Here is a 24,710-nt window from a genome sequence, read left to right as displayed (position 1 = left end):
AGTGATTTACTCTGGGATGTGATTTTCTCAGTGTTTGCCCACTCCGCATGTCCAGTCTTTTACTTTGCCCAGTCCTGCTTCTGTTCAATTGGCCATTAACTCATTTATTTTGATCTTAAAAGTAGCGTACAGTAGATTGATTTTTGATCAGCTGTGTTCAGAGGTGAATTTGTGTCAGCCAGATAACCCCTTTAGGTTTTTGGGTGGCAATACCAGCAGAGTTAGCAGCCATCCCCTGTTAGATCCTGAGGTTTCACAGTGAGAATGTATTTGTAGTGTGATGCCTTGAACCCCTGACTCCTACCAGAAAGTAATTTTGTGTGTAATCTCAGCTTTTTCCGTGGAATTGGGCAAGTTAACTGTGTTACAGCATGAGTAAAAGATTCACAGCTGGACCACAGAGACAAGATAAGATTTGGACGTTATGGTTTACTTGCTTGTTTCCCATGTGTTTGTCTGCATTAGCACAAAAGAGTTTTTTGGGTTTGGGGTTTTTTGGGGTTTTTTTCCTAAATTCTCTTAGAACAGATACATTGGGATCAGTGAGGTCAGTGGAGATGGGCACTTTTTTATGCTTAGTAGTCTGTCTTTATAAAAACAGCACCCTAAATTTTTGTGGGGGTTCTGCCTCAACATTTTGTTTAAATAATAATTTTTAACAAATCAGATTGTCTCTTGCTAATATTAGATGTGGCAGGATATCCTCTCAGACAGGCTAATGAAGTAAGAATTGTGCGTATTTTCCTCATTTCCTACAGATACTATTAAAATCCTAACGTACTAATGGAGTTTTAATGATACAATATCCTAGAACGCGTAAGGGTTTTTTTCCACTTAAACGGTAGATTTCTGAGTCTTACTTGGCTCAGTATTCTGCCTTTTCTCTTGAAATGGCTTGCAAACTGAAACCGTTTAAAACCTCTATCCACTTTAAAAATTAATAATTGGAAAAAAAAAATGCCTCTTATGCTATGGCCTAATCCAGGGGACAGGTTGCTGGCTTTACGATTTTGGAACTGCTTTTAAGCTCTAAACGTCATGACATTTGTGAACATTTCATTGACTGCTTTAACTAACATTGTTGCAACGAGATCACTTCTTCAGTGCTTCTCAGTTTTCTCCATGTACCATTTCCCTAATATTGTGCAGGAAGGCTTTTGCTATCTTGTTTAACTTCCTGTCTTCATTTTGACGTGCGCTTGTATTTATGTTCTTCTGTCTTTTTGTTACAGCTGTTTCACTCCTATCCTCCAGCTGTATCAGGTATTCCTCCCATGATTCCTCCAACTGGCCCATTTGGCTCGCTACAAGGAGCATTTCAACCCAAGGTAAGAAAGGAATTATTTGTATATCTATTACTACTCAAACACACTGGTGTTGTGAGCCAGGTTACGTTTAGGTTTAGAACATGGTTCAGATTCTGGAGCGATTGAGATCTGAGTTACAGCCTAATTCCACAGAGGACAATTGGCTTTTTCCAAATTTACTACAAAGAGAAGTTTTTTTTTATTAGGTTCAGATATATCTACATACATTAAAAAGAAAAAAAAATTAAATATAATGGCCTAGTTAACTTTAGAAGCAATATAATTAGTTCTCAGTACGCATTAATGTAAGGTCATGTAATAATCAAGATTTTAAGAAATCATGATCATTATTGTTTACTCATTTCCATAATTATCTCACAGCTCCACCACAATGCAGTACACTGATTTAGTTCTCCTCTCATTTGTGGTAGCTAGGATAGATAAATGTGATGAGTTTGGGGTTTTTTTTCTTTTGTTTTCATGAAGTCGCTCTTGATTTATAAGTGGGAGGAAATCATATTCTGTAGTCTGTAGTCTTTGCAGCTAAAGACTGAAATCAGGACTGAAATTTCTGCAGAGAAGACACCTTCTTTCTTAAATTGGCCCATCCACTGTAATGACCGAATATGTAAATTGCAGTTCATTAGTGGAATTCTTCGTATGTATGGTAATCAGACTGTTAACAGCTCTGTTACTTAATTGTTAGTTATACTGTAACTGATTTCTATTTTTCTTCATTTTAACGTAGGAAGACGCTCTCTCTAAATGTAGTTGGTTTGGTTTTTTTTCCCACAAAGATGCATTTTGTTATATTAGCTGAATATTTAGATTCAAAACATGGGAAAGTTTTTTTTTTTTTTTTTAGGGGTTGGGGTGTTATGTTGCCTTTTCCAGATATCCATACGGTAACAGTTCATCGTGGATGGAGTTCAGATCCTTGTACAGTGACTAAAGAGGTTACTGATGCTTTGTGTGTTGACAGTCGGGTTAGCAGTTTTAGCCAGTTCCAGTACGTTATTGATAAGCAGCAGAGCACAAGCTTGGTCCTCCAAATACTACTTTAGATCATAACTATGTTGCTAATCAGGTTTTCAATAGTGGAAAGATTTTCCAGTGTAAACAGTCACTGTTCCCTCACGTGTTTTGGATTAAAGTAATGGGAAGTTGGTGGACAATGAAAGTTTGAAAATCAAGATAATACCTATTACTAAGTGGATTGTAAAGGTTATCCTTTCCTCTTTAAAAAGTTTATCTTTGTTGCTTAGGCAATGTTAACGATAAAGAAGTATTATTTTTCGCTTTCTGTTGCTTTTATGCATTGTGTCACTCATTAATGCTGTCTTTCCTTGTGGTATTTCTAGACTTCCAATCCTATTGATGTTGCAGCCAGACCTGGAACTGTCCCACATACCCTTCTACAGAAAGATCCACGGGTCTGTAGGAAATGTTATATTTTTCTCAAGTAAAGCTATTCTTCCTGAAAACCTTTAATGCTAGAGCTACCATCTTCCATGTGTCCAAATTTACATCCTAACACTGAAGCTTAGTCTGAACTAAACTGGAGAAGTTATATGAGAACAATTTAAATCCTGATCCTTACTTCTGTTCCTCATTAGCAAAAGCAAACAGATACTATGCTATGGAAGAGCTCTTTCCTTGCTGTCAGCAGGCATCCACGCAAGCCCAGGGGTAAAGGCATAAAAGTCCAATTCAACGTAGAAATGTACAAACCTCTTCAAGATTTGTGTTTATACTCTGTAATCGTTTTTAATGTGGGTAATGACAGTTATTCCCTTGGTTACTGTATCATTGATTGCACCAGTGAAATACAGATGCACTTTATTGATCACTTGGCGCCTCCGGATTTTTGAGTTCTAGCATATGTGAATAGCATTCATTGTCTCAGCACTTTGTCTTTTAACCTTTTTCTGTTCTTTCCGAATGCCCATGGGTTGTTGCGTGTTTGAATTAATATACACTGTTTGCAATGAGGAACATCATGCAGTCATATTTTTAGCAGAACTCTCTGACAAAAGCAGTGGGGAGCTCTCCATGAAAATCCATGTTGTGGTGTGGCTCAACTTTTAAGTACAGCAGAGCTATTTTCTTTGGGTTATGCCAAGTTCCAGTACTTTGGTTTGCTCTGAATTGGTGCTGCCGTTGAGCTTTATACCAAAAGGAACCACGTTTTTTCGTTTCTGTTTATTCCATCTAATTGAAAAGATAACTAGAGCCTCCCACCATTAAGTCATTTAGCTTTATGCTCCCTTTCAACTTGTAGTGTAGTTTCGATTATTTCAGGATGATGTATTGTGCCATCACTGAGTCTGCAAAGTACCTCTTACGCCTATAAATCTCCTTTAGTATTGCATTTCAAAAGAAACCCTCCAAAACAAATGAGAAATATCCAATAAATTGAATTTATTTTCCAGAATTAATTGATGAAATGTGAGCAAAAAAGGAGAATAAGAAAATAATCTACCTCAAATTACCAACATCTGTTGCAATGTGAAAAACATTTAAGGCAAAGCCAATTTGTGCCAGAGAACACATCAGGCAAGCAGGCAGTCGGTAATGGCTATTTGAACGTACAAGTCAAAGACCTAACGCCATAGCCATTGAGCGGACACAGTCACTGGTTTGCAGGGGCACGTCTGAAACACCATTCCAGCCCGTTCCAACCCAATTCGTGGGATCGAGCCTGTGAAAAAGTGGCCCTGTCCACTCACTATCCAGTCTTCTCATGAGCCGAGCAGCTTTGAAAGATGAGAACAGAAGTTTGCCCAAAGGATAGATCTGTGTTTTTCTTCAGAGTACTTAACCAGCCATTTTTGTAGCATTAAATCAACAAATTAATGGTGATGCCAGAGGACAGAGCGCTCTGTGTGAGGCTTGTTTAGTTGCTTGTCAACACTTAGGTACAACAGCCATGGGGGGAGGGAGACCGGCTCGAATACGGAGGCTAAGGACTAATTATTATCCGAAAGGGCTTCATTTGAAAGTAAAATTACACATTTTAATTTCATCTCTTAATGAAGCAATACAAATTTGTTAATTAGAGCAATTGTTTGAGTGACAGGCATGTAACCAAGCTGTCATTTCTTCTTCACAGTTGACAGATCCGTTCAGGCCCATGTTGAGGGTAAGAAGTCTTCTTGTGATACAGTTTGTCAAGCTCATCTCAGTCCCCGCCGGGTTAAAGCAGCAGACTAATTCTAAAGCAGTGCCATGTTTCATCTTGGGTATTTTATACCGTGTTTGCTGAGCAGCACAGTCAGTCCTTCTTTGCATGCATCTGGTGGTCACTTGAAGAAAATACACAGTTTCAAAGTTGGAAGTTTTCTGTTCTTCTCGTGCAACCCCCTAGCATGAATACTAGAGGTTAAATACTGATAATCCTTCTATTGTGCTGGCTTACAAGGTTTCCTGAGCCAAATCCTACAGACCTACCCTGGCAGTGATCCCTTGTCATTTCACTGCAGATGGAACGATTTTGCTTTTTATTATTTACTGTGTGTTTTCAGTGTTATTCAGTATGGTACTTCCTACCCAAGTATCTTACTGTCAAGTATAGACAGGCAATCCACTTCAAACACAGAATAGTTTAGAAATAAGGATCAAAAGACCCAGTCTTTCAGTGATCCAAAAGGGTTTTTTGTTCATTTTTCAATGTGTTCAAGAAGGTCTATATTTTGATCGTACTGCCCAAGTGAACTCTAGCTAGTAAAAACATTAGCACAGCCAGTTGCTGTGGATAAGCAAAAGGCTTGAGTTCAGGGGAGTATTTGTGTGAGATGGGTTTTATTTTTTTGTGTTTTTTAGTCGTTGCTTGATACACACCTGGAAATAGAAGGCAGACCTTATGCCATAGTTTGTGAAACATTTAAGTTACCAGTAGCTTGAGGAGCTTCTTGAATTCCTGTGATTATTTTTAAATCTGCAGAAATCATTAGTTGTGTAGTTAACTATAGACTCCTAAATAACAAAATTGGAGAAAGTATATCCTGAATGAGTCTTTTTCAGACAAGATTTCCAGATGTCCTGGAAATGGAGTACAAAATCAACAAGAAAACTGAAACAGCACTCTCTGGTTCTTTCCTCCCTCTCTCCTGCCCATGACTTAAAATCATGGTAACAGGAAGGATGCAAAGAGCCTTCCCAAACAGAGTGAATTGACTGGCCTCCAATTTTTTCAGTATATTTATGAGCCAAAGTTTTGGAGGTACAGACCAGCAATCATATGAGGGAGTCAGATTAATTTTGAAAACCAGAGTGATCTTTTAAAGTGCTTTCATTGTCATCTTTTGGTGGAAAGGCTAGTCTTAGAATGGCTGCACTTTTGGAAGTTAACTCAATATACAGTTGTGAAGCAATCCAGCTATGCAGAGCAGCTGCTAACTGGGAGACAGTTTCATTGATTTCAGCAACACAAGCTGCATTCTCAGCCAGTGGCATCAGAAGATTGCAAGAGTGTGTAAAGCCCGAGCATGGGTTTATTTGGAGAGGAGAGTGACCAGGAGCATTCCTGGGTATCCAGATAAACTTCTTAGCAAGGGACAAACTCTTTGCATTTCTGTTTTCCCAAGAGGACGGAGGGGGAAGGCACTGAAGGGAGACCTTTCGCTTTCAGTTGTCTTGGTGTGGGGAATCCCCTAGACCAAAACAGACTGGGCTAAGAGTTGGCAAGAGTTGCTATAACTAGAATAAAGCGCCACAGGTTTTTGAAAGTTACTGATCCATGTTGTATCCCTTTGTTTTTTCCAGAAACCTGGAAAGTGGTGTGCTATGCATGTTCACATCGCCTGGCAGATATACCATCACCAACAGAAAGTCAAGGTCAGTCTTCTGGGCACGCCTGCATTTCAGATGAGTTGCACAGTGCAAACCTGTGAGAGGAAGAGTTTGTCCCTCGCTGTTAGCAGTTCTATGCTATGGCTAGCCATGGCTAATGCCTTGTTAAAGTAACCATATGTAGCATTATAGTATAACCTTCTGTTTCATAGTGATGGCGTATCGGAATTAAAAACCTAAAGGAAGAGTCTCAAAAGAATGTCTGTGATGCCACGGAGCAAGGACACCAGATCTTAGGCGATAACAACCGGTTTGTAGCTAGGAAGAGCTAAATGGGTGTGCCTGTGAGCTACAACATTGCTTTTATTTATGGCTGAGGACACAAACATATCAAGATTAAATTTTTTTAAATCTGGAGAAGCTAGGCACATGTATCCCATTCCTCTTATTAATGTTCACGGACAGAAGAGGGCACAGGAAGATTTCTCCTGTCCCTACGATGTTTTATCAAATGTGGCTGCACAGGCTCCTATCAGTCTTTTTTCACAACCCATCTCATAGCTGGAGGTTGGCACCTGTACGTGTCTGGGCTGGTCAGGCAGACACAGCCTCTCGGGTGAAGTAATATTATCCAGACAAAGTCTTATTGCACCGAAGGTAAAGGGGTGGAAATCTTTTCTTTGTTATACATGCTTTGAGCCTTCAAGGGCAAGGGCCATGGCCAGTTTAGGCTCTCCTGAAACAGATGTCAGAGAAAAACAAGTAGTTTATTCATTTAATAGTTAGGGTATTTCCATTCTTACTTTAACTGTATTTTCATTGCACATGGACTTTGTGAAGAAGGTTTCTTTCCCTTTATAATATTTTCACTACACTTGTCACTGAAAAATTCTGTGTTGCTCCTGAAGTTTTTCAGTAAGTCAGGAAAGGTTGGTGTTCTTTACTGTTCATACTTGTACTTCAGGAGTCAATAGCTTGTGTTAGAAAGTAAAATTAACAAGGAGCCCATAGCACTTTGCAGTCTGTGTATGCAATTGAATTGTGTAAGGTAGTGCTATAAGAATATGAAGATGTTGAACAGCTACTAAAACCTGCAGCTAATAGAGTTTAAAAATAACCCTTTTAAACAAGGTTGACAGGTTAATTTGCTGCAGTAGACATATCTCTCTTCTCTGCTTCCTTACGCTTCCCCTGCTAGTGATCTTCATTCATCTTCCCATTATCAAAAAAGACAAGATTATGGACCTAGAGAGTTATATGTCCTTTTTTTTATTTTATTGAAAAGGTATTTTCTTGAAATGAAATTATTATTCCCATGCTATCTATGTCCTTTGAATCTTCCTTGATTTGATATTCAGAGAGAGGTCAGACTGGTGTATTTATAACTCATAGTAAATGCCATTTTCATGCAGCCATTTCTTTTACCTAATACTTTTCTTTCTTGCATGTTAAAAAACAGGAATAAAGCCCAGAAGTACAGGAAAGGATGTTACTTGACTTTTTGAGGCTGTGCATGATGATAATTTCAAGAACAATTAGGAAATGTATTTTACTATCTCAGTTCAGTCAAAAAATTAGGTACGGTCTACAGTCATTAAGGCAAGTTGGTTTATGTCCCCATGGGCTGTCAGACTCCTGCACGGGAATGAAGTCCTTCCCTCTGCATGTGACCACGAAGTGTGAAATCTCTGGCTGAAGGCTTACACAGAACAATTTCTCCTTCTAGCCCAAGGTTGTGAAGGTGCCTTTTCTTCTGCACGAACTGAAGACGCTGCCTGACCATAGAGCAGGGAATAAAATATATTTACTCAGAGATTTCAAGTTTGCATGCAGTGCCACCAGACTGCTTGCAAAGTATGGAAGAATTGGTAACTGTCTGGCCCGCTAATAATTGCTTGCAGAGGGCAACAACAGACACTGAAGAAGCAGGCAAGATAGGAAACTTTAAAAAACAGCCTTCCTGACCCCAGGAAAAATTGCATGCAGCTGTGTATGCTGTTTGCCTGCCTATACCTCTGCACCAAGACACAATTCAGACCTGTGTAACCTGTCTGCACACCCAGGGAATTCCTCAGATGAAGCCAGGGTTGCATACCAGCTCTGGGCACAAAGCAGTTTTACGCTCCTTCTTAGGCTGACCAGTGTGTTACTGGCCTGGATTCAAGAGAGAATTTATGCTCCGTAATTGGCCCTCTCTCTTTTAGGAAAGGCCTTATGGCCTGATCTAACATGCCATGAAATTAGAATCATAGAATCATAGAATCATTGAGGTTGGAAAGGACCTCTAAGATCATCGAGTCCAACCGTCAACCCAACACCTCCATGCCCACTAAACCATGTCCCTAATAGTGCATGTCCCTAAATTAGTGCAGACATTTACGTTGATTTTTAGTGGGCCCTGAGTTAAGGTGTTACACATTTGTTGGACTTGAAATACATTCATAAGGATTATCATCAAGCAGGGTGCTCTCCTGAACAGCAACTGGGGATAAAATAAATCTGATCAATTTTCTTTGGTATTATTTTAAAGTAAACCAACACATTCAAAAATCTTTTAACACATCCATGATATTCAGACATGAGATTTTTTCGTTATTAGAACAGCACCGTTCATATGGCTGCAATGAAAGTTTCAGCCAGCTTTTGCTATTCTGAGTAATGCCTGTCAGAGGTTTATAACTTGGTTGTTAAAAAGAAGAATAAAGAGAGTTCACAATATAAAAATCTGGCACGCAGGCTTCAACTGAGGCATTTGTATTTTCTGAAGTTTTTTTAATTATTAATGCACTACAGTGTTACTTCCTTAAAAGGCATGACCTTAGCTTGGCCATTTTCCATTTCAATATTCTTGCGGGCTATTACCTCAAAACATTGATAAAGCCTTTTTTTTTGCCTCTTTTTTTTTTTTTTTTTTTTTTCTCATAGCAACATAGACATGTTACTAGCACTTGAAAAACAGCTACTAGGCATGCACGTTAACTTGGTCATAACTTTTTAATATGCAAATTTATATCATTGTAATAGTCCGTACTCTGAGCTGGCACAGTATTAAATACTGATTTATAAAGCATAACATGCTGCAGAATTACTGTTAAGATCTACTGGTTCAGTGTTACACATCTGTAAATCCTTTCAGCTGACCTGCACAGTTAATCAGCAATCTGTGTTTAGGGAGTTCTGGCAGCACGGGTAATTGGGAATTTGGTTTTCCTCTTCATTTTATAAAACTATTGAAGGTAGGGATTACTGAAACAAGTACATGGCACAAAGAAGAGCCCATCCTTCATCCACTTATCATTTACGATACATCTACCTCAGCAAATTTACCTTAAAAAAGTCTGCTGATTCTAATACCATGTAAATAAAGACAGTGACATACAGTGCTTTGAATTTGGAGTGCAAGCAGTCAAAATGGGACTTCAGTTCTTTAGACTCAAATATTCTTCATCTGTAATTTGATTCATTTTAGCCCCTAGCTTGCTCAGTCGCAGTCTGAGAGGCACTGAAAGATACACTGCATCAAGTGTTTCTAGATTGCAGCTTCACATTTAAAATTAATGGTTCTGGTGTCCATTGACTTGTCTCTGCCGTAACTGTCTGGCAAGGGATTCCTGCAGTGGGAAGAGGGTCAGCTGGCAGCTGCGCCTGCTACAGTTGATGCTTTCACCCGGCTTTTAACATGCCTGCCCACCTGGGATCAGGTCCAAACTAACATTTCTCTTTGGCTTTGCTTTTATTATTTTAAGACAGACCTGTTCTTACAACTAAGCAAGTGTCTGAGGCCTCTTCAAAGATTTTTATGTTTGTTCTTTAAGTCAGGTCTGTGCTGAAATGCTTTGCTCCAGAGGGATGGATGTGAGCATGGGTGAAAACACTGTTGAAATTTGCGGGAAATGTGCATCAGGAGCGTGAGATTTTCTCTCTCTGCCTTAGATCCCCCTTCCAGGAAAATAGTTGTGCACCTATGCTTGGGGTCCCCAAAACTAATATTCTTGTTAAAACGTCAGTTAGTATGAATAAATTGCTATACCCACATCATTCTGAAAGTGCCTTTTACAGCTATCTTTTAGGACAGTCTCTTCCAAATCCTGTTTTTACATTTCAGAAACAGATGCAGTCTGATCCGCACAAGCTGGACTTTGGCCTGAAACCTGAATTTCTGAGCAGGCCACCAGGCCCCAGCCTTTTTGGAGCCATCCACCACCCCCATGACCTGGCCCGGCCCTCGACTCTCTTCTCAACAGCCAGTGAGTACTGAGAACTGAAATCTCCTTCTTGTGGCATGCTCATTAAAATGCTAATCCTTGCCATATTAAAAGGAAATTTCCCATATGCTTTGGCTTATGAACTCTCTGCAAGACATGCCAGGGGCTATTAGTCTATTTGATAAATATTTTAAAATTACTCCATATGCTTTTAAAAAAGCCCAACCTGCTGAAATGCCATACAGGTAGTAAATGGAGGAACGTTTCTTCGTACAGTGATGTCCAATGCATCATGGAGATGACAGGTTGGAAATATGCTGTATTTTACATGCTCTTTTTTTTCTGTACTGAAACATTCCCCCACCCCCCACCCCTTATACTCTAACCGGGAATTTCTGTTTAGAAAAGCAGCTGCTATTTGCATAGGATCCTGACCTGAGAGCCCCCGCCCAGCGTACAGCAATCTTTGCTCACATGAGCTGCCATTTAAGAAATGATGGTCAAGCCCAGAGCACAGTTAGTCCTTTTCTGAGCTTTTGTTAGGAATTCACCCCTTTTGCTTTGTTTTGGCAGGTGGGGGTCATCCAGCCGGCACCCCTTTCGGCCCACCACCTCACCACAGCAACTTTCTCAATCCAGCTGCTCACTTAGGTAAGTTCTCTCTGCAACTAACTAACGGTGAATACAACTCAGAAGTAACACACATTGACCACTGAGACCATTAAAGGTTGCCCGCGTGGAGACTCTTTGAGTATCCTGCCTACTTAACCTTTACAAATTGTGCATTTTAGCCATTTAATTTTAGTCATTACCCAAGTTGCAGTTCTAAATACACATAATAGTATCGCTGACAGCATGTTTTGAAATACTTCTGAAAACAGTCTGGACGTTAGAGGAGCAGAGTGACAGGGCTGGTTAGGTTTCACTGTAGTCATGTTTATAACCAGTCCAAAAAAATGCCTTAAGGTTAAGGCTTCGGTTCATAGAGGTGTTTCTTTTCCTAACTCCTGCTTAGATGTCTGCTTTTCCATTTAAGGGAGTGGGAAATATATCCTTCAAATCTTGTGATCTGGCCTCAGATTTGTCTGTTAGTGAAAATTAGTGAATACGCATTTAAAAATGGAACCACCCAAGTTACCAAATGATGCTATTTCCCTTCTAACTTACTGATGTTGTAAGAAGGTGGTCTGCTGTCTACAGGAGCATCCGAGATTGAGACTCTAAACTGGCATTTTATTTTGCATAGGGAAGGATTTGGGAGGGTCACCAAATTGATACAGCAGGCTCATGATGTAGGTTTATCATTCTGCACTTAGCTGCCTATAGAAAACACTAGGTTTGGTCTTCCTTTTCGCTTTGCTGGTATTTATCAGTAGTTTCATCAAAATCATTAGACTTCTCCAAAGTAAAGCGAGAGGAGAATTTTCTTCGTACAACTTACTTAGAGTCTGTATGCATTAACTACTAAAAAAAAGTACTCCAATATTTTTCAGTCCATACTAGTTTTTCGTATAGTATTAGCCATAAATATCAAGAGAATTACAAAATGTTCAGGTCAGCATGACATATCAGCGTAATAGGACATTTTATTTATATCCTGGCTATCGTTTAGGAGACATGGCCTGAAGGGGTTTGGAGCACAGTTGCCAGAGTTAATAATAGTCTTGCTAGCCAGGGACATTTCCTGAGAAAGACCATGGAATTGAATTGGAAGGGAATAAAAGGAAATAAAAATGGAGATGTTTGCAGGTTTTAAATGAAGTAGCTACTTATGCAGAAGTGCAGGCCTCAATACCATGTATATTTTAACATCTTGTTTTACTTTGAAAAGGAAGTTTTTCTAGTAAGATGATCCCATGCACGCTGTCATTGGGGAAAAAAAAAGTTTTTTTATGTCCCACCCCCTCACAATCACTGCTGTGTTGTGGGAGGATGATGTTCAACTACTGATGGGCACAGACTGAGCTTTCATGCAGACGTAATGCAGTTGGATAACACGCTAATGCTTTATCATAATTACCAACATGCCAGTGAGCTTCAGCTGTTTCCGTTGGTTTGCAGAGCCTTTCAATCGACCGGCTTCCTTCAGCGGTCTCACTGCAGTGGGTAGTAACGCCTTCGGGGGACTCGGGAACCCGACAGTTAGTGAGTAACCTCTTTGTTTATGAATTCTTGTTTGCTGTGTAATTCAGAATATTGAGTGATGGTGACCGTTTGCTGTCTTTTTTATCAGTTGCTTAGACCACGTACCACTAAGAGATGGGAATTTGAAAAGCAACCTTTTTCATTTAAATAACATAATTTCTTAGTCATCAGTAAATTATTTTCTATTAGTTACTTAGTAGTTTGGGTTCAACATAGTGCTAAATGTCACCATTACATTGTTCAGTAAAAAAAAAAAGAATATAGAACCTATGAGTCTAAGGAGTTTGTGAAATTTCTCATGGTTTTGTTGCATGTTCAAAAATAGTTAATGTGTGCAGCATCCCTAGCTGTGGATGGGAACATTTTTTTTTTTTCCTTTCTCACCAGTAATCCAGGACATGTGCCTGGAAAAGATCACTAACCTGCATTTATTTGTCCAGGATCATCAACATTTCTCTAGATTTGGCCAGTCACAAAAGATCATCCTTTTAAAAATCACTCTCTTTCTCCATACTTCAAATCTGGCATGATTTTGGTCACATATTATTTTACTTTGGTTCAGGATCAAATGCAACAAGTTCCATTATTTATAGTCCGTATAATGATCATTTCCTGATGTCTCCAAAATAATTGGAATAAGGATCATTGTCACTTCTATCTTACTACTTCATTCCTCGTCAATTTTATTCACAGCATTTCCCTTTCCAATTAAAACAGCTGTCAGATGCCTGCCCATTTTTAGGAATGAGACCCTCTAATGAATCTCTGTTAATTTCCTTTCCTTTTCCAGCTCCCAATAATATGTATTCATTTTAACTCTGAGTGCTGTAAAAGTTTTTTTGGTAAGTACCTTCACTAGAGCATACCTTTTTCTTAAACCTTTTTGTTTTCCACTTCACCATTTCAGCACCCAACTCAATGTTCGGCCACAAGGATGGCCCCAGTATGCAGAGCTTTAGCAACCCTCACGAGCCCTGGAACCGACTGCACCGAACTCCTCCTTCGTTCCCGACCCCTCCGCCCTGGCTGAAGCCAGGAGAGCTGGAGCGCAGTTCATCTGCTGCAGCTCATGACAGAGATAGAGATGTAGATAAACGAGACTCATCTGTTAGTAAAGATGACAAAGAAAGGTACGAAAGAACACTTCCAAGAATTGTCTAGTTCAAAGCTTGGGGCTCTGTTCCGCTTTTAACCCTTCCCAGCCTGGCACATTGTTAAACCAGAGCTTCAGTAGAGGGACACCTGGAGAGCTGACACCATTGCTGCCTACGACGCGAGGCACTACGGAAGATGCAGGTTTCTAACTCAGGTGTTTCCTACTGCATCTGTTTCTCTTCCCACTTGCACCGTACTTCATCAGAAGGAGCTTTGCTGGTGCAGAGTTCAGGCAGTGTCAAGTGAGAACAGAATCAGACTCACACACTCGGTTACCTTGCGGGTCACATTTTCATAGGTCTTTTGAAGACTTAACGTGTAGATAGGTGCCTGACAGGATGAAAAAAAGGATTACAAAGTCCATCAGACGCATATCTGCACCTTTGAATACTTAAATAACTTTGTATATCGGACCTTGTCTGCAAAGCAAATAATGTTACCTCCCTCCTCAAAAATGGACTGACCAGAGGGACCACTGATAAAGTTGTAAAATTATAACACTATAAAATGCACCGGGTATGTCATGTTCCAATACCACAGTAAGTTTCAGTGCATGCAGTTCATTAAATCAACCTTAATTCCCCTCAAAAAAGCCATGCACACATGCACTGCTGTTACACACCTTCAAGCACAGTTTTTATTCAGTGTTTTACATGGACTTGCACGCTAACATGTCCAGGCTGGGAAGGGTTAATGAAAGTAAAACCTGGTCATATTTTTTTGTCAGGACTGTTCCCATTATACAGTTAACTCAGTAACAATTCCTCTTAACATTTAAGTACCAAATTGAAAGAATTTGCCATTCAGCAAGTGTCATGCCTTCCTTGAAAAATGTAGAGAGGATGATATCAGCTTTTTCAGTTGTGGCTTAATGGCTTTCCTGTTAAGTTTGCACATTACTTTACTACATAATGGCTATTTGTTTCTAATTTTTTAACATAAAAGAATATTTAGGAGTTGTGCTTTTCTGACTTCTCTGTCACTAACCCAAATATATGCATTAGTAGCCTTTTCTAAAAGAAGTTATGCTAACACATTAGATATTCTAAAAATACATTTAAGAGTTTTTCTATGTTATTGTAAAATGTGAAGAGCGAGTCAAACTACAGATCTTTTCACCTACATTTTCCATTTGGAATATTTTCTGTTTGGTAGCATAGCTTCATTATTTTCATGTCTGGTGTTAATGCTTCAAAATAAATTGCTGTTACAAATTGGGGATTCTGTCCTGCAAAATGCTTAAGCATGTGAGTAACTTTACTGGCTTGAATGGCAAAGCATTTTAGTTACTAATGATATGGGTAGTCTTTAGAATTATGTGATTATTTCAGTTGCTGTTTTGTTGTTTTCTTATGAAGTGCTCCTGCTGAAGAAAATCCCTTTCAGAAATACATTCCTTGCAAGCTGCTTTGGCATTGCCTGAACTCCATATCATAGCTCAGAACATATTTATTTTCAGTAATTTGAGAGCTTAAAAGTAAGCGTCATTCATACTTCATACTTCTGCACAATTATGGCTACCAGTTTAGTACAATAATGTTTTTGCCGATCTAGTGTCGCTGTGCATCCATCTGTGTGGTTTTGAAGAGTTCTACTTTGCAGCATGCTCACACTGTTGCCTGTAGGAGAAGATGCTGAGAATCCCTTCCTGGAGACGTGCTCCCTATTAAATAATGTCTGGAGTAGTTTGTGAGCCTCTCATACCTATTCTTTTATCTTCAGTGGCACCCAGCGGGGTGAGGATGTAGCCCTGCTTTCTAGTTGAGGTCCCAATCTCTGTTACCTATTTTAAGCTAATTTGCCCAAACAGGAAGAACTGGGAATCGTGCCCAGAGGTATGATTTCATCTCAAAATCATCTTGTCATCAAGGGTCTAACTTTATCAGCCCCCAAATGGGCCGTCTAGCCAAAAGCATTCATCTAGATTTCTTCTGTTTTCAGTGGAAAGGTACCTCAGAGGTACCTCTTAGCTTGGCTCTTCCCCATCTAAGATCAGTGTTAGAGTGGGGTGCAATGAATCACTGGTCACTCTTCTTGGGTAAGCTGTATGGCCAGTGTACCGCAGCCCCCTCCCAGCTAGACTGAGATAAGGTAAATCCCTCAAGATAGCCTAGATAATATTAAACTACAGTCTGTGAACCTTTCCTAGGTGCAGAGCTGGCTGGGGAGTTACACTGCAATGTCCTGATATGGTGCCCACTTTCTCCTGGAACATCGTTTGCAGTTGTGGAGGTTTTTTTTGTTTTAAGGACTCCCTTACTCCAGCCCAGCATTAGAAAAAAAATCAGTAAAAATAGCTGTTGTGAAAAATAGGATTTGTTCCTTCTCAGGCGTATTTTGTTTAAAAGATGTCACTGAGCAATTGTACTCTAATAATGGCATTTAAGTGTATGTAATCCTAGAGCATTAAAAAAAAAACCACACCAAGAATCTATTGATCTTTTTATCAACATAAATGAGGCAAAGTACTTGGCATAAGATACTCAGTATCTTTCAGTGTAGAGGTTTTCAGCCTCAAAACATACCTTACTTAGTAATAAGTTCAGTTGAGAACATGATCCATGATCTTAAGTTTCTTCTTTATGGAGACAGAGGCTTAGAGCTGTTCCCATATTATTAACCTAAGGAGCCCTTGACAGATCTGAGGATAAAAAATTATTCCCTCTCTGACCACTGAACTACATGTAGTTCACTTAAGTGAGCTATATAATCAATAGCCTCTTGAGATAATACCGTCACTGTAATTGAATAGGATGAAATTGGCAAAGGAATGTTATTTTGGTTGCACATATATTTTTCTTTAGTTACAGAAAATGCCTGTTATTTTCTCTAAATTTTATGCATAATTTAAAATACATCAATTATATATAAAATTGATTAAATATCAGCAAAAGGACTCAATGAGCTCTCCTAGTGAAATAAAACAATTAAGGGTGCCCTCTGAACTAGTCCCATGAGCAAAGTAAATGAAAGACTGGGTAATTGCAGAGTCCACAAGCCAGTGGTTTCCCAGCAAAGGAAAAGAACCGAGTCTTCACATTGAGAAGCCTTCATTGGAGTGCCTTGACTTGGTCTCACTGTGTCCAAATCTGGGAGCTGTTAAATGCCTCAACTTTTGGTGGAAAGCAAGGGGAGGGAAGTTAGAGCCAGGACACAATTTCCAGACTGTTTAGGGCATGGTCAGTCAAAGCAGAACCTGATACCAAGGAGCTAATTGGTAGTCAGTGCAGACTAGGCAGTTCTGGTATCAAATGCTCCAACTCATAAATGCTTTCTAGCAGTCACATTCTGGACTCTCTGAGGTCTCTCAGACATGGCCCATAAAATGACAGTTTCAACAATTCAGTCTACACTCAGCAAAAGATGCATGTGGTGAGGTTATAATAATGAGTTTCCTTTTGAAAGATATTTTTGCTACAGTTGCTGCAGTTTCACCATCCAAAAGTACCTACAGGTAGAAATCTTACGCAGTTCAGCTCAGCAAAAAAGCAGGTAGCAGAAATTGTATAGCAGAAATTGTATAGCTGAAGGAGCAAGTGTTCACTTCAAAGTCGCCCTCCGAGTTGCCCTTCAGCCAGCCAGTATTGCTCATCTTGTTCAGAGTGAGTTTCAACCTGCTGTCCTCATCCAAGAGTGTTCAGGTTCCACTTTGCTAAGCAGAGACTGCAGCACCCAAAGGAAAACATGTAAATGGGAGCTGGTTGGGACTTCAGAGGGCCTCACTGCTTATCCCTCACTTTTGCCTTTAACAACACATTGTCCGTCACCCCGCATGGAACAGAATTTCCATGCTCAGCAAACAGCACATGTCCAACACTGAATACCTGGAGCTGTCTTTATGGAAAGACTCCAACTCAGAGATCAATTGAAACTAGTGAGAGGTTAAAATCATTGGAACTGAGGAATTAGATTTACCTTATGAATTTGATTCATTTTAAATAGGAAGGCTTTTCCACTTAGTGTTGCCTATAACAACTCCTGGTCAACACTGCTTCCAGAAAATAGTTGGTACAGGATCCATTCACATTGTCCACTGCCAGACAATTATTCTCTCATCTTTTGTGCAACATAAATATGTTTGAAAGATGGAATGAATTCACAATAGTTCGAGACTTCCTGGCATTGGCAGGGAAATGCATTGGCCCTGTCCCTGCTCTGCTTGCTCAGGAAGGATGGGAAAGGATTGGTAATCTTAAGAGCAACTGACTCCAGAGAGATGGTATTTTCAGAGCTAGCCTGACTGATGGGCATATAGGGTAGACTGATCTCTGCTGAGGAAGTCAGCGCATCATCTATGCGTGATGGCCGCCTCTGTTAAAACACCTGCACTGAGGTTCATTGCACACTTACAGAAGTGCCTACCTGTGCAGAGACATGGATTGTCTCCATCAGTACTGGTGTCTTGAGAGGTTTTTGTTTTCAATTTTAAGAAGTAAATTGAATTGTGAGAAGTAAATTGAAAAGCTAGAAGATTGAAGAGAATAGAGATAAGAAATTAATAACGTACATAGGTCTAGAAATTTTTTAAAAAGTCAGTTGAACAAAATGTCATCTATTTTCCCAAATCCTTAATAGAAGAAGCAGGTAAAAATACTATTAACCATGTAATTTGGATTTAACTGCCTCACTTTTTTTGGATGAAATGAGTATGTTTTTATTTTTCTCTCTTCTTGGCAAACAATTAAGGCCATTGTCTTAGAAATATATGTACTAGAGCTAGATTCCCTTGGGAGCCTTTTGTGGACTTCAGTGTTTGAAATCTCAATCAGATCATTCACAAAGCAGCTTCAGGGATCTTCTTCTCCTGGGTCGAGATAATAGAATAGGCCTAGTTTAGAGACGGGATGTTCTTCTGGTGTTTTGGGTGTGCAAAAGGAACAGTGGATTTAATGGTGCATGTTACTAGCTTTCTGCAAAGCAACGGGTATGAAGTCAGACACCCTAGATGCTTTTTTATTTGCAGAGTTTCTCATGCCTTCATTTTTACGCTTCTCTTTCTTCTAGGGAGAGCATTGAGAAAAGACACTCCAGCCATCCTTCGCCAGCACCTATCCATCCAGTAAACTCCCTCGGACATAATCGCAGCTCAAATGAGCAGATCAGGAGCCATCTGAATCCCGAGGTTCGAGAAAAAGAGAAACCCAAAGAACGAGAGAGGGATCACTCCGAATCTCGGAAGGAAATTAATGTTGAAGAGCACAAGGTGAAGGACAACTATATTTCGGAGAAAGAAGGCCTGAGCCATGAAAGCCGAGTGGTGGAAGAGTCTAAGCAAATGCCCAGGGTTCCTTCACCCTATGCTAGGCCGCCTGTTGTGGAGAGCAACAGGCCTAATAGTACTTCAAACCGTGAGGCTGAGAGGAAGAATGAGCCGGCATATGATAATCCGAAGAAAAGCAATGAAGTCAAAGTGAAGGAGGAGCGAAAAGAAGACCATGATGTTCAACCTGAGGGACCTCAGACTCATAGGTCATCTGATCAGCCACCACCTATATCTACATCTAACGTCCATCCAAGTCCTTTAGTGTCTATGCCCATGACTGTAGGTGTAACTGGTATACATCACATGAACAGCATCAGTGGCCTGGATAGGACTCGCATGATGACCCCTTTTATGGGAATTAGCCCAATTCCTGGTGGAGAACGTTTCCCCTATCCTTCTTTCCACTGGGATCCAATGAGAGATCCCTTAAGAGATCCTTACAGAGAGCTAGATATTCATCGGAGAGACCCCCTGGGCAGAGACTTTTTGCTAAGAAATGACCCCCTTCATCGTCTTTCTGCGCCAAGATTATATGAAGCGGACAGGTCATTCAGGGATCGGGAACCTCACGACTACAATCACCACCACCATCACCACCACCCTCTCTCTGTTGACCCTCGACGTGAGCATGAGAGGGGCAACCACTTGGATGATAGGGAGCGGTTGCATATGCTCAGAGAGGACTATGAACATGCACGCCTGCACTCAGTTCACCCTGCCGCCTTGGATGGGCACCTGCCTCACCCAAGCCTAATCACGCCAGGACTTCCTAGCATGCACTACCCCAGAGTCAGTCCCCCGACGGGACACCAAAATGGCATCCTCAATAAAACTCCCCCCACAGCAGCTCTCAGTGCCCCTCCACCTCTTATTTCTACTCTGGGACCTCGGCCTGGGTCTCCCAGAAGGACTACTCCTCTGTCAACAGAGATGAGAGAGAGGCCTCCTTCTCACACCCTCAAGGACATTGAAGCTCGATAAGCAGAGTGAGAATAAATAAAAACCAGAGAAAGAGGGACAGAACGTTGTAAATGAACATAGTATAAAGACCTTCTTACTAGTCATTGATACAGACTGGGGATGTGACCCACTGTACAATATGTATAGACCTGAGTGCAAAGATTTTGAAATGGTTTTTTTGTATATTGTATGTTGAAATTTTCCAGATCTTTTAGCCAAGTCCATATGTTCCTCGTGTCTCCTACTCTATTTTATTTCTAGTTTAAAAATTTCAAAATTTGAACTGAAGAACAAGACATTAATCTGAATGATTTGACTAGAAACAAACTACCACCAATGTCAACCATACAAAGCTCTTTCAGACCAGAAGTGAAGACAATTGTAGATATTTATGTAAAAAGATTGCTTCATGGGTTAATGGTTCATATATGCAAAAAGGGTAAGATGAAAGCTTTACTTTGTACAAATGTAAATAGATAAAATTAAGTAACATAATACATTAATACTTCTTAAACTGTGCTATTTGCAAACTTAATATTGATCAACACAGTCTGCTTATGCTGTGTTACATATATTGTTATAGACAGCTAAACCCCTTCAACTATGCAATGAATTTTAAGGCTTTTCACAAAAGCCTTTATAACTCAAAGGAGCCTTTTCAACACACAACATAACTAAAGTCATATTTTCCCTGAACAAGCTCATCTGTAATAGAAACCTATTTCTCTTGCTTGTTTTGATGAAGAAACAGCCCATTAGAAGTGTAGTTTTCTGTCTGAACCCCTGCATCAAGATGCTGATGTTACTGTAGTTCATGTATTCCTTAGAACGCATCAGGGTTAGCGATCTGTAATCACTGATACTGTAGTCATGATAGATTGGTTTTCAGTCACGTTAATCTGGGCTAAACAGAGTAATAATCAAATGCTGGATGTTTTCCAGAACTTTCATCACTTAACATGTCAAATTTATTTTTGGAAGAACATCTGCTTATAGCCATTCATGTCTGTTTTTATTGCCAGTGTGTCATTTTTCTCTGTACACACACTTTCTTTTTTTTTTTTTTGTGAAGTGATTTTTAGCTACATTGAAACAAATCCTACAAGAAAGCTAATACTTTTCTAAATGATGGATATGTTTTCACTGTGGATCAGTAGTTTAATTAATGAACTCCAATGCAGATTTCATAATGCAATTTATTGTATTTCAGTTGGTAATAAAGTCTGTGAATAGTTAACAGGTCAGCCTTGTTGTTCCCTAATCATAGAAGACATGAAATAACATGAAGAACGTGGTCCTTTTTAAAAATATGCATCAATCTTCTGAAATCTGTCTTTTCATAACACACTTTTTTATAACGCGTTAAGTTTCTTGTCTAAATATTTGGAGAGAATATGACTTTATCAGAGAGAATTCAATATCTTGTCTACTGGACTGTAAAATATATGTATGAAATAAAATTAGTTCCATTGGTCTTCTAGTGTATTAAAGTGCTATCTGAAGTTGTTATCCTGTTTTGGCAAAAAAAAAAAAAAGAAAAAAGTTAACTACAAACAGTTGTTTCTAATGATCAGAGATCTATTTTAGTAGTCAACTGAAGGTTTAGTTGTGAGCTTCAGATTTTGTGAACTCCAGATGTTGTGCAGTGTTTTTTTTTTTTTAAGAACAAAAGGAAAAATACAAAAAAACCCCAACCCTGAAGAATATGTACACTGGAACCGTAGTGGTAGTTTTCAGTATTGTAAAGAGATTGTTATATACGAACCTTTTTGCTGTTTATCCTGTATGTAATAAAGTCCTTTCTAGATCCTATGTGAAAAGAAAAGTGAAGCGGCTCTCAATCTTCAGCATGTTTCCTCATCAGCGAAGACTTGTGTAATGTAAATTGTGCCATGTTATTAAAAAATGTGAACTAAACTGCTAGGTGCTTCTTTGTGTGGAGTACCCCACCGTTGCTATGGGGAAGAGATACTTTTTCCCAAGAGTGGGTTTTTGTTCAGAAGAAATAGCTATTAAAAATGTAAAGGAAATGGCAAGCTTTTATAAGCCATCTCATTAAAATTATACTAGTCAGGAAAAAAGGAACAAAAAGGAGACCAGATCCTTGGCTTGTGCAGATTCTTTAAAATATAGTAAGACCCTACTTACATTAGCTTTTACTTAACTGACCAGTTGGTCTTTCAAGATAGTCCCACACCTAAGTACGTGGCTGTATGCAAGCCTTTTTGTGAATTTGTGCAGTTCCACACAAGCCAATGGCATTTTACCAGTTTTCATCAGCTAAGAATATGGCTATCAGTTACTATGAACAATTTGTACATAAATATGTCCAATTTCTTGCAAATTGTTTAGTTCTTCATAGTACAGCTTTCATGGTGTCCTTTTTTGGAAAAAAAATTAGCTCCTCATGATACATGATTTCCAGGAGGATTTTTTTAGTTCAGGGATTTTTTTGTTGGGTTTTGGGTTGTTTTTTTTTTCCAAGCTTGTTGCAAACACTTCAAAACCTTTATCCAGGTTACTTTGGCAGAGGTAACCTGTGGCATTGAAATTTGCTTTCTTGAGCAAGACTTAGGAAATCTTTCTTTCTCCTCCCTTAATAATTGCCAATTGTTTTGGTAAGCAATTAAATGTATGCAGCCATATATACCAGTTTGGTTTTGTTTCTCTTCCGCCCTGTAGCACTTCTGTCTGCATTCTACTCTTACTCCCATGTAAATCTGATGAAAGTGAAATTTCCCTGATTTTCAACCATGTAACTAAGAGAAAAGAATAGCCCTATGTCTTTTTTAAAATACAATTTTGTGTAAACTGTGCAGAATGTACAGTAGTAGCATAGTGTGCAAAAAGACCTTTTTTTCTTTTTTCTGCGAGGAACCTGTATCTCAGTCTTCTGGATGCACATCATTAAAAAACGTCCAAGTTTCTGATGGAAACCAGTTACAGATGGCTGTAGAAGGATGAAAACTATTGGAGCAAGGTTGCACAGATACAGCGTGAGGGGCCCCATGAGAGAGGGTCTGATGAGAGCATCATCTTCCACGCTCATCTCAGAGCGGTGTAATAGGAGTCCTAACAGCTTTGTCAGTGTCTTCAGGGGGAAGAAATGTGGTATCTGGTTGTACAGACTATGATCCTTGTCCTCCCAGGTGCTGAGCGTATTCCTGCTGATGGTCCTTAATTCCCAATCAAGCCAATGAACCCTCACTCCCGGAGTCCCAGAAAGCACTGAGGCATTTCACTCCCTTTGAATTCAATACAATTTAAGTGGCTATATGCCTTTGAAGATCCGGGTGTCAGGTCTTCTTGTAAGAGTGGTGATGCTCAGAGGAATATGCCTGAAAGCTGTAGTAAGAGATAAAACAAGATTTTTAATGCTTCTAAACTTCTTCAGATGCATTCATTGCTTTTCAGAAGTTTGATATAGGGACATTAGCTGGCAGGTATAGACAGTCTTTTTAGCAGGGTTTTCCATTCAAGACATTTGTCTTAAATCTTCTATTTTTGAATCACTAGTAGTTAAGAAATTAAGTTCATTTAAAGACCATGCCAAATACCACCTGTAGGAATGAAACGAGTCATGAGGGTATTATTCTGTAGGGTGTGAGAGATTTGGATCACAGAAAACCCTGAGCTACTCTGCTTACAATACCCAAGACCTTTGCTTTGTGCTTTAAAGCTCCCACCTTCCCACACTCCAACTAGTTTTCTACTTAGCAGCTTCCTGTCACCAGTTGAGATGCCAACTAAAGCAGTGTATAGGAAGTGATTCTTTGAAGGCAGTCATAACGTTTGTTCCCTGATACAACGTTCATCTTAGGCTGCACTTTGTCCCTTCTTTTTTAACCTTCTACATTGTCTTCTTTGTCTTTCTTTACTAAATATCTAGCTCAAACCTGGTTTTCTGCTATTGATACTGTACTGATACTCTCCTGCCTTTTTGCCAGTCATGTTCTCTTTCATGGCATATGATAGCTAAATCTATTATAGGCAGCAGTAAACACTGCAGACAAATTTTTCCGAGAGCCATAGGCACTGTATATTTTTGTTCCTTTTTACCTTTGCCTGTATGAGCTCATGAAAATTTGTAGTCCTTGCTGGACTGGAAGATGGCGGGGGGGAGGATTTTACTGAAAGTATTTTTATTTGCTGTGGCTGTGCCTTGTTAAGTAAATATTTAGCATGATTCTTGATAATTTGAACTCTAACTACTGCTTCACGTATGCAGGTGACCTCTGCTGAAAGCCACCTGGGGCACTGGAACAAGGTAACAGACCGTTGGTTATATTCCATGTACAGAGGAGCTACTTGGCTTACTGCTTCTGTTTCTGGCAAGAAAGAAGAGCGAGCTGTGGTTCAAACAATGACCAAAGACTCAAATTATACAGGGTTTTGTTACTCCCACGGTGACTCGGTTAAGTCTCACCTGGATAAACCAACTTGCTTCTTTGGACTCCAACTGCCATCTTTGGAGGTATACTCATCCATAGCTTCAGAAGGCGATTTGGAGCAGGATCCCAACTTAAATGGTCTGAATTGCCTTTTGAAGGTGATTCTTCCTTTACTCCAGATTGAGACTAGCCTCTAACTTAGCTGGTTCAGAGAAGTAAATGCAAATGAGTGGTGGGATTTTACAGTCTCATCAGATCTTCCTTCCTTCTTTTGCACTGTAAAGTACCAATCCTAGCCATTCCTTGTGTGAAGCTCTTTGGGACACAGTCTGTCTCTTACTATGTGATTGTACTGTGCTTGGTGTCCTGATTGGGGCAAGTGAGCTTTTCTCACTGCTGCTATAATACAAAAAAAACTTCGGTAGTACTAGAGACCAGAGTGAAAACTGAAGGCCTCAGTGAATCAGCCATGGTAACCACTACAAAAGACTCC

General features: G+C 39.6%; 1 protein-coding gene across 1 annotated transcript in view; it reads left to right on the top strand.

The window, feature by feature from the left end:
• The window catches only part of AUTS2 (autism susceptibility candidate 2), a 28,356-nt gene extending 6,691 nt beyond the window's left edge, over positions 1-21,665 (top strand). Inside the window, exons 5-13 of the mRNA XM_019471313.1 lie at positions 1,233-1,328; positions 2,669-2,740; positions 4,420-4,449; positions 6,072-6,143; positions 10,204-10,345; positions 10,877-10,954; positions 12,365-12,448; positions 13,356-13,578; positions 18,608-21,665. Coding sequence (XP_019326858.1) covers positions 1,233-1,328; positions 2,669-2,740; positions 4,420-4,449; positions 6,072-6,143; positions 10,204-10,345; positions 10,877-10,954; positions 12,365-12,448; positions 13,356-13,578; positions 18,608-19,847 — 2,037 coding nt within the window. The 3' untranslated portion in view covers positions 19,848-21,665. The remainder of the gene's footprint in view (positions 1-1,232; positions 1,329-2,668; positions 2,741-4,419; positions 4,450-6,071; positions 6,144-10,203; positions 10,346-10,876; positions 10,955-12,364; positions 12,449-13,355; positions 13,579-18,607) is intronic.
• The last annotated feature ends 3,045 nt before the right edge of the window (positions 21,666-24,710 follow it).

Source organism: Aptenodytes forsteri, unplaced genomic scaffold (genome assembly GCF_000699145.1).
Source record: "Aptenodytes forsteri isolate BGI_AS27 unplaced genomic scaffold, ASM69914v1 Scaffold209, whole genome shotgun sequence".
Lineage (NCBI taxonomy): Eukaryota > Metazoa > Chordata > Aves > Sphenisciformes > Spheniscidae > Aptenodytes > Aptenodytes forsteri.
This window is presented reverse-complemented; position numbering and strand designations above follow the sequence as displayed.